General features: G+C 47.9%; 1 protein-coding gene across 13 annotated transcripts in view; it reads right to left on the minus strand.

Annotated features, from left to right (window-relative positions):
• The window catches only part of SUGP2 (SURP and G-patch domain containing 2), a 33,861-nt gene that overhangs the window by 23,813 nt on the left and 272 nt on the right, over positions 1-9,776 (minus strand). For 6 of the 13 annotated variants that reach the window (XR_014144141.1, XR_014144142.1, XR_014144140.1 and 3 more), the window contains exons 1-3: positions 9,620-9,649; positions 8,103-8,234; positions 2,736-4,340 (exon numbers count right to left, since the gene is read on the minus strand). Coding sequence is in view for 10 of the 13 variants with exons in the window: in XM_081815931.1 (XP_081672057.1) it covers positions 2,736-4,340; positions 8,103-8,223 (1,726 nt within the window). In the remaining 3 variants the exon portion in view is untranslated. Of the gene's footprint in view, positions 1-2,735; positions 4,341-8,102; positions 8,235-8,655; positions 8,798-9,166; positions 9,307-9,567; positions 9,657-9,776 lie in introns of those variants that run through there. The other 7 variants (XM_081815906.1, XM_081815893.1, XM_081815878.1 and 4 more) reach the window with 7 other exon arrangements.

Below are 9,776 nucleotides of genomic sequence, written 5' to 3' on the forward strand. Positions count from 1 at the left end.
AATAGATATTATCTATGGGTAGATTTACCAGAGACTTCATTTTCTTTGTGCTTTATCTATAAAAAATAAATATGCATGTGTTTTATAATCAGAAAACATACATATAAATTTACAAAGAAAAATTCCCTAATCAAAAAAGTCAGTGGCCCTAGGATAGGTGTTCACAGAAAATATTTGCTGAATACATGAAAAGAAAAACATTTCTTAAAGTGTAAATTTCCTTCAATATGAAGTGTGTGTTTTTTGTTTTTGTTTTTTAGTATATGTGCTGCCGAAGCGAGCACTTTTGTTTTTGTTTTTAAGTAGGGTCCAGGCCCAGTGTGGAGCCCAACAGGGGCCTTGAACTCAGGACCCTGAGATCAAGACCTGAGCTGAGATCAAAAGTCTGATGTTTGACTGAGCCACCCAGGTGCGCCCCTCCTTAATGAGTTTCAATTTACAACGCCACTGGCAACACAGAAGAGCAGCTGGCCCTCAATTAATAAGACTGTTTAGTTTTCTGATATTTGCTAGTTTTAACTGCACAGAATGGTCTGTTTATTTAGTCATTCGATAAAAACCACTCCTGAACTGGAGAGGTCTTCCAGTTTGTTCTGTGGAGTAACTGCACTGTCCAGTCCTTGCTTATGTCTCAGTTGCAGCTTTAAACTTATTTTATCTTATTAAAGATAAGAGGGAGAGGGAGAAGCAGGCTTCCTGCGGAGCAGGGAGCCCGATGTGATGCGGGGCTAGATCCCAGGATCCTGGGATCATGACCTGAGCCGAAGGCAGACGCTTAACGACTGAGCCACCCAGGCGCCCCTTTTAAAACTTATTTTAAACCTCAGTGTGAGCTCTTTACACCGGCTAAATGCATTCTTCAATTGTCATGCTACTGCAATTATTTCCCCTTTGAAATTCCTTTCCTTTTTTTTTTTTTGTTATTGGCTCTCATCCTACAGAATTGCTGGTTTTACACAATGCTACCAAAGAATAAAAGGTTCAGAGTTGGAAGCTTTGAAAAACAACGTAATTTGTGGATCACTGCAACCATCTCTCGAGAAGGTAACCATAAGCAAGCGTCCCAGCTTTGGCCCCACAATCCTCTTCCCCTGACCATATTCTATAGAGGGGAACTAAAAAATAAAAAATAACAATAGTGGTAACCAAAACATTCAACTGAAGATGTCATCTCCGCATTTCTGACAGTAATGCGAGCACTGGCGGGACATACCCCATGAGACACGGGCGCTCCTGCCATCTACCTGCTGTCCAGACAGCCCAGGCTTGCAGACGTCAATTACAAGGGAACCCAGCTCTGCTCAGCCTCAGAGGCCTCTAGTAAAAGGCAGCACAGTCTCACAGGAAGAGAAGGGTGAGGTAATTTACGTTAGGTCAGTATCATGATGCAGCAAATGCTGCTGAAACACAGAAAAAGGCCTTTGATGATCCTATAAAAGAATAGACTGCAGTGTTTTCAGCACAGCAATACTGGTGCTATGGGTGCACCCGCATAGCAACAAAACCAGAAAATAGTGGTGGGCAACTTTAGGTTATGGGTGTTTTTCTCCTCCTTCAAACAAAGTGCTTCAGTATCATCATGACACTGACTTTCCACTCCACTATGAGGGGTGTGGGGAGGAGGGGTCCTGCTTCAGCCCTGAGCCCACTTCTGAAGGCTCCCTCTCCAGGAGGAGCTGTGGCTGCCCATCCATGGTGGGACCTACCCAGTGCCTGATGTAATCAGGGCTGCATAAGGGCGTAGAGGAGTAAAGAGATTCAGGGACAAACAAGGCTTTTCCCACTTGGCTGGGGCAATGGAAGCTGAAACCTGCCTTCTGGGGAAAGGGACTTCCTCCTGAGGTAAAGGGGGGGGTAGGTGCTTCATCGTGAGTCACATGGGCACCACATATGCTCATGACCTCTGGGATGTCTGGGCTAGGACATGACCTCTAGGATGTCTGGGTGCTAAGAGGGAGAGAGGACACCAAACAGCCAAATGTTTATAATACTTGTTGTTTTTTTTTTCTTAGTATTACCTCTTTCTTGGCCTTTCTGGAACCTCCCCAAAGCTGACTCCTTAACTGCAGGTTACCAGATGTACCTAATTGATCTATCGACTTTTAGCTGTTCTAGAAAAGTGAGTGGGTAGAAAGGTGCTTCTACTACCTGGGCTGACGTGGCTAATCTCTGCTGGTCCCTCAACACAGCTCAAACATGGCCTCCCCAACTCCCCTGGGCTAGGGTCTCTTCCATCCCCCTAATCCTGGCACAGGAGGAGCTGGGTTTTGAGACTTCTGTCGCTTAGGAGCCTGGGGACTCCCCAGAGACAGTGCCCAGTGTTTACTTTCCCCTCTACTAATACCTTAGGGTGGGGGGAGGGAGATGCTGTAACAAGGGCTTCTTAACCTTGGCTGCAGGATGGTACAAACCCCCCAGAAAGCACAGGCAGAATTGTGTACAAATATGTGTGCATTTTTCCTGGCAAGGGCCACAGCTTTTGATCAGATTCCCAAAGGAATCTGTGACCCAGAAATGTCTAAGGACTTCTGTGGTAGACAGAAGATTCCTAATATACGCTTTCAGAATGAATAGCAGACATGCACCCTGGCCAATATGAGTTTTCTACTAAAACTCTGTTTCCAGTTGGCTAAAAAACTTCTGTGCAAAAATCTCAAAGAAAATAAGAGACATTACAAGAAAACATGAAAAACAAACTAATCACAATAAATAGGAACTTTCAGTGCTTTCCTTACCATCACTCAGACCACTCGGAGCCTTGGCCTGAATTTCCAGTTTGGTAGGAGGAACCATTTTCTCCTCCTCTTGGGTTGGCTCAGGTTCAGCTTTCTTGACCTGGAGCGGACACCCACTGCTGACCAGCCAGGCCTTCAGGTGATCGATGTATTCTCTCCCAAACAGAGTAGAGTCTTCGAAATTTGGAAATGCGGCAGGAGAAGGAGCTATATCTTGGAGGCCCACGGCTTCTAAGATTTTCTCCTGCCGGAAAGAAGACGCCAAGGAGAAAGTCTGTCCCAAAAGGGCTAAAGATTTCCGGCAGAGAGAATTGGTGGTCTCCAGGGCAATAGCCAAGTCCAGGGGGTTACTGAGGGTCTTCATCTTGACACTCAGCTCATAAGCATTGCACGCCATGAGCAGGGGTGTTACACTCTTCAGGAGCCGGTCTTGAAGCCTCATTATGTACTTGTCAAAGGGCTTTATGATTTCAAAAAAGCAATTTTTGGTCTTCACAGCACCTTTGTCTAAAAGCATGTTTAAAAACTCGTTATCAACTCTGGGTGTTTTCAAAGCAGAGTGCTTTAAAAATTTGATAGTAAAAAAGCAAAAATCTCTGTGCTCTGGTTTTAAGGAGCATTTGAACGAAGCGAGCATTTTAGCACAGGTTTCGGTTTCGAGTTCAAAGAGAGTCTGGAAAAGTTGGGAAAATTTAACATCATCTTTTATGGTATGGAATCCTGCCCATTTGATTATTTCTATCCCAAATCTTGAAAAAACGTCAGACTTATCTATGAGGTCAAAGCTCATCTTTCTTCTGGGGAGCCGAATATCCTTCAAATTGAGCCCCAAAGGGATCTGAGTGGGAAACTGGATATCTTCTGTCCCTGGGTTTGTCCCCAGGGTCACATCAGGACTTGAGGTGGTTTTCTGGATTTGGTTGGTGCCCTGAGTTTTGGGAGTAATACGATTTACAGTGGGTACTTTCTTTGTGCTCACACTTCTTAGTGTGACAAGTTTCCCGACTCCCCCTTTAGTTGGGAGTAGGCCCTGAGTCTCTCCCTTCCCTAAAAGGGCCCCTTCCTGGTCAACGATGTTTAGACCTCGGCCTCTGCCCTGGACTTGGGCACTGCCCCTGAGCACAGAGTCTGCCTCCCCTGGACGGTCCACGTCGTAATCCTGACTCTCTTTCTCCAAACACTCTTTCTCAATCAGCCTGGAGGAACCAAAGTCCCCCAGTAGTGCAGAAGGACCAAAATTATACTCCTGTGACCAAGGGGATTCTTGAGAAACGGAGTGGGCAAAGTCTTGTTCCCAAGAGCCACGGAGCGCAAATTTCCAGTCCTGAGAACGGAAATGTCCCAATTTCCGGTGGCCAAAAACCTGGTCTCGGGAATCAGGGTGGGAAAATTCCAAATCCCGGCCACACTCTTTGCGAAAGTAGTTGTCTTCACTTACAGAAGGATTGCTTGATCTGAAGGAAGGTCCTGGAAATACATCACCTCTCAGGCTTTCTCTTCCAGTGTCTCGAGGGTGAGCTACAGATCCAGCCAGAGCATATCTGCTGTCACTAGGAATGTCATCATACATATCTGCTCTGGCTCTTGGGACTGTCCTTAGAAGATCTGAAATAGACGATCCAAAAAGGTAATTTAGACCAGAGGTTGCAAAAAGACAGTCCACACACCACCAGCCAGCAGGGGTCCTTTATTTGCCAGAATGCATTTAAAAAATTTGTGTTTGTTTCTAACATTTAAAATGTGTGTGGCTTTACTTAAAAATCTGGATTTACAAATTCTAAAAACAGAATACCTACAAGCACTGGGCCTGCATGTGCCTGGATGACAGTGCACAGAGGCTGGGCAGTGGTGCTCCTAATTCACTCGGCCTTCTTGTCCTGGCTCTGCAGGCATCTGTTTTATAAGCCCTCTTTTTGACTCAGGAAAGGGTGTCTGGTCCCCAAATAACCTGGGCTTCTTCACTACAACTGGAACACTTGTACATTTCTACTTCTAGCACACAGTAGACAGTTTCTCTGGAGGCTGCCTGCCCTCCCTCCCTCGGAGGAGAAAGTGTTAGGTCACAGTGCCACTGAGGCAGGAGCCATGTCGGACACTACACCCACCACAGCCAACCACAGCTGAGCATCTGACCCAAAGGTGGCAGACAGGCTCCCTGCAAAGGTCCACTGGGCCAATCAATCCTCTGAAAAAACAGAGACTAAAACAGATAAGAGAGAACACAGAAGCTAAACAAGCCGCAGCAAGAGAGGCCACAGTAAAAATTGAACAGTAGTAGAAATGAGAAAATAGAAATGAGAAAAATAGGAACCTGAATTTGCATTTGCTTATTCACACATAAAGAAACTCTGTAAGAAACCAGGAACATGGGAACAGCAGGCCTCAGGGAGACTTTGCAGAGTAGCTTTCTAACTTTCTAGCTTATGAATCAAAATATTACCTAGTCAAGACATCAAATAAAAGGGAGAGAGATGCCAGGGAGTAGTAATGGGCGAAGAGACCACAAGAAGCTAAAGCTTTATATAAACCCAAATTTATTTGTTCAACAAGTACTTGCTGAGCAACTACTGTGTGTGGGCACTGCTCTAGGCAATGGAGTTATATAGCAGGGAAAGGAGACAACAAAATCCCTACTCCCCTGGATTTATCAGCTGAGGGAGCCAAACAATAAACAAAAATCCAACACATGTACAAAAGTGCCAATAAGAAATATCAAGCAGGCAAGAACATGAAGAGGGAGAGACGTTTTCAGACAGGCTGGCCAAGGAAAGCTGCTCTGACAACAATGTATTTGTGCAGAGAGGCCTGGTGTCGGGGGCCAGACTGCGCAGTTATGGGGGAAGCCTTCCAGGCAGAGGGAGCATAAGGACAAAGCCCTGAGGTAAGACTAGCAGGGAACAAGTGTAGCCAGAATGGAAGAGAGTAACGGTGGCAAAGTGGTAAGAAGGTGGCTCCTAAACTCTACTGCACACTGGAGTCCTTGGGGATCCCCAGGCATTCTGATTTAATTAATTGGGATGGGGTGTGGCCTGGGCATTAGGGTTTTTAAAGGGTCCCCAGGGGGCTGTCTAGGTGGCTCAGTCGGCTGAGTGTCAGACTCTTGATTTTGGTTCATGATCTTAGGTTCATGAGACTTAACTCCACGTCGGGCTCCACGCTCATTGTGGATTCTGCTTGTCCCTCCCCTTCCCCCTCTGACCCTCCCCATGCACATGAGCGTGCTCTCTAGCTTGCGCGCGCTCTCCCTCGCTCTCTCATAAATAAATAAATAAATAAATAAATAAATAAAATCTTAAAGGGTCCCCAGATGATTCTAACAAGCAGCAAAGTTAAGGAACCACTATGCTAGAGGATGTGAACAGAATGGGGGTAACAGATCAAGTCAGGCCCTCAATGGGACTCTATAGTTTACTCTGACCAAGATGGAAAGCCATGAAGGGGTTCAGAGCAAAGGGGCGACCTCACAGGCTAGTGCAGGGAATTGACCACCAGGTACAAGAGTGGATATGGATGTTCCAGCAAAAAGTCCACTGGGATAATCCAGGTATTGATGGCTATTGCTGGCACGGTTAGGGCAGTAGCATTAGGAAGAGTGGTGGATGGAGTCTGCACAACGGGATTTTCAGATGCCTTGTAAAGCAATACAGACTAGAACAGACACAGTGAAAGGCCAATCGATGGACCTAGCTCTGTGACAAAGTGGTGGTTCCAGAACCATCTAGCATCCTGCTGGTTTCCTAGTACAGCTCCTACCCCCCATCTTTCTTGAGGAGACTAAGATACATATTGACATTTGAGTCTCTACATAAAAATAAACCAAGATTTAAATCTCCAGTTATATATGTATGTGTATATATATATATATACATGCATAAACATATACACATAAATGTGTGTATACACATATATCAATACGTAAGTATTTAGGATTACATAAACATATCATAGAAGAACTGAAAGATTCACAAAACACCACAGATATGGTTACCTCTGAGGGGTAAGAAAGCACCTAAAGACTTTTACATTATACTCCTAACTACTGTTTTGTTTTGTTTTTATTTATTTGCCAGACAGAGTGCATCTGTGTGCGCACAAGCAGGGGGAGCAGCAGGAGAAGCAGGCTCACCGCTGAGCAGAGCCTGATGTGGGATCCCAGGACCCTGGGATCATGAACTGAGCTGAATGAAGGCAGATGCTTAACTGACTGAGCCACTCAGGTGCCCCATACTCCTAACTACTTCTTAATTCTTCTAATCCCTTATAAAGGGAAGGTTTTTGTGTAAAAATACTCAAGCATTTTTAAAAATTCAGAATCTGAAGACAGCTTCTAGGCTTTGGTTTCTCCACATCCAAAGTACACAAGTTATCCCTGCCCCAAGCACTTAGACTCACTCAGTCAACACTGAGGAAGTTTCCTCAGTGGAAACTGGCTCAGGGGCTGGTGCAGGGAGCAGCACAGGCCCAAAGGAGGCCTGGAGGAGGCTGGCCCACCTCAAAAAAGGGAGTGCTCAGGGGCCTGGAAGAGCAATCAAATCAACCTCAAAGCCTGCAGGAGCTTCCTGGAGGAAGGCATGTGCAAGCTGGGTCTTAGTGCCCGAGAGCCTTAACCAGGCTAGGCTGGGCTGGGCTGGGGAGGGATTCAAAGCACAAACAGGCAGCACAGTGTCACTGAAACATGAGCCCCAAAGGCAGGACATGAAGGCTGGGAGCCTTATGTGGCACAGTGAGGGACCTCTCTGTCATCCTGCAAACAGTGTGTGCACCATTTTTGATTCTGCTGGCGTGACATTTCAAAACTTTCCAAGGGGAATGTTTTCAGGCAAGGCCTACACTTGGCAACCTCCCATGCCCTCGTCTTGTACACATCACTATTAATTATTACCAGGTTGCTCCTGCACTTGTCTGAGGATATAACCCCGAAATGGGGAGCCTCAAGAGTCCAAGTAGGGCCTTGACCCAGCAAGGGTGGCATTAATAGATCTGTCGGGGAGGCCTATTTGAGGGGAATGGAGCCAGAAGCTGAGAGACCGTTCAGGAGATTACTGCCATAATCCAGGCGAGAACTAGTAAGAGCTCAAATCTGGGAAGGGGTGGTGGGGATGGAGCCAGGAGATTGATTCAAGAACCCTTCTTTAGGTGGGGGAGGATGCCTGGGGCAGAGAAGCTTCAGATAATTACAATATCCCCTTCTGCATAATGATTTGACAGGAAGACCAAGAGATAACTTTATCTCTCCTTAACAAATAAGGAAGGTAGGATCCGAGGAGTTGAATAGTTTGCCCAAGGCATTGATATCCTCCAGCCCTTACTCTAAAAGAATGCCCAATAGCTACCCTCCCCCCAAAGAAACCAAGCGCTTTAATTCACCTTGAGCTTTAAACTGAAGAGCTTCACCTACGGCCTCACCACTGGGGTCCATGTGATATCGGTTAGCTTTTTCTTGCAATACAGCATCAAAAGTCTCCTGTGCAATTCGCCTAGCTGCCATGTTTCTCTGACCTGTAGTGAGAGGGGAAAAAAAGACACTAAGAACGACAACTAACGCTCACACAGCCTGCTCAATTTCACCTAATCCTCAAAGTGATGAGACAGTAATCTATAATTCAACATGGTGCTTCAGAGGGAGGCATTATTTTAAGGGGGCTTCTGCCCTCACGGAGCTCACAGGTGTGTTGGTTAGAAGGAGCACAGCAAGCACTGTGATCTTAGACAATCTATATTGCTTCTCTGAGCCCATTTCCTCAGAATCCCTATCTGTTGGGGTTTACTGGAGAACTGCAATGAAGCAACACACACAACTGAATGTAACAGCGTGGAGGGGAGGAGCATAACCCTCGCAAATGGTGGTTAGGAGAGATGCGATCTTTCCCATTTCTATTTTCCTATTTCACAGACTCGCAAAGAGGCTCTGAGAACTGACCTGCCCTCTGAGAACAGCCTCTCAACAAGTGAGCGTTGGAATCCCTGGCCAGTGACAGAGCTCGCTCTGTACCAGGTCCTCTTGTAGGAAAGGGACTCTCACAATCTCGTTTACTTCTTCTAACAACCCAGTGAAAAGCGCGTCCTGTTATGAATGACATTATACAGAAGAGAAAGACTCAGGCTAAGTGACCCACCCAAGGTCAGAGAGCCCAGACCGGAACCTGGAAAACAGGGCACTGGTAGTGGGGACAAAGCCCTGAAAACTGACTAGAAAACGACTGAAAGCAACGCTGAGGAACCCAGTGGCTGCGTCCTTAACCAAAATATCCCTTCCATCTTGAAACCTTCAACCTCAAGACCCAAACCTGCCCTTCCTTCGAGCCATTTCTTATAACCATCACCCCTTTTTCTCATTCTTAAGCCCTTTTCCTGGGGCGCCCCTTGTTCTCCGCTATCGAAGGGCAGGGTCTCCCCGTCAGGCGGCTCCGGATCAAATCGAGTGACCTAACCTTTTTGTGCCTCCGTTTCCCCATCCATAGAACGGGCAGCTAATAGCGGCGGCTGCTGTGGGGATTGAACCAGGTAAAAAATGGTAAAGAGCCCAACAGAGCGGTTGGCCGCAGTAATCCCCCTACGAACGGAGCCGCTCAGGGCTCGGGTGGAATGAATGAACGAATGGACCCTTTCGGGCGTGGCCCGCCTCCTACCCGCCTCCGAGAACGAAGACAAGGGGGGCGTCGGGCCTGGGAGGCCGAAGACCGCCCCCAGGCCGACCAGGCGGGGACGCGGCCGACGCACAGCCCGAGGGCCGAGCTCGCGGCGTCATCGCGGGGACCCGGGGCCCCCGGAGCGGAACCCGAGCTTCCCACCTGGGGCCCGCCCACAGACGACGCCCGGGCCCAAGCCTCACCCCGAACCCACCGCGCGCGGAGCCGCCCCCGCCGCCGCCTCAGGCTCCTCACCCGCCGCCGCCGCCGCCGCCGCCGCCGCCGCCGCCGCCGCCGCCGCGCGAGGCGGGGCCATGCAAATGAGCCAACGGTCTCCGCAGCGCCGCGCCGCGCAGGCGCAAGCTGCCGCCGAGCCCTGGTGCGCAGGCGCAGGCGGCCGCCGCCAAGTCCT

Source organism: Leptonychotes weddellii, chromosome 1 (genome assembly GCF_054177405.1).
Source record: "Leptonychotes weddellii isolate Sample4059 chromosome 1, ASM5417740v2, whole genome shotgun sequence".
NCBI lineage: Eukaryota > Metazoa > Chordata > Mammalia > Carnivora > Phocidae > Leptonychotes > Leptonychotes weddellii.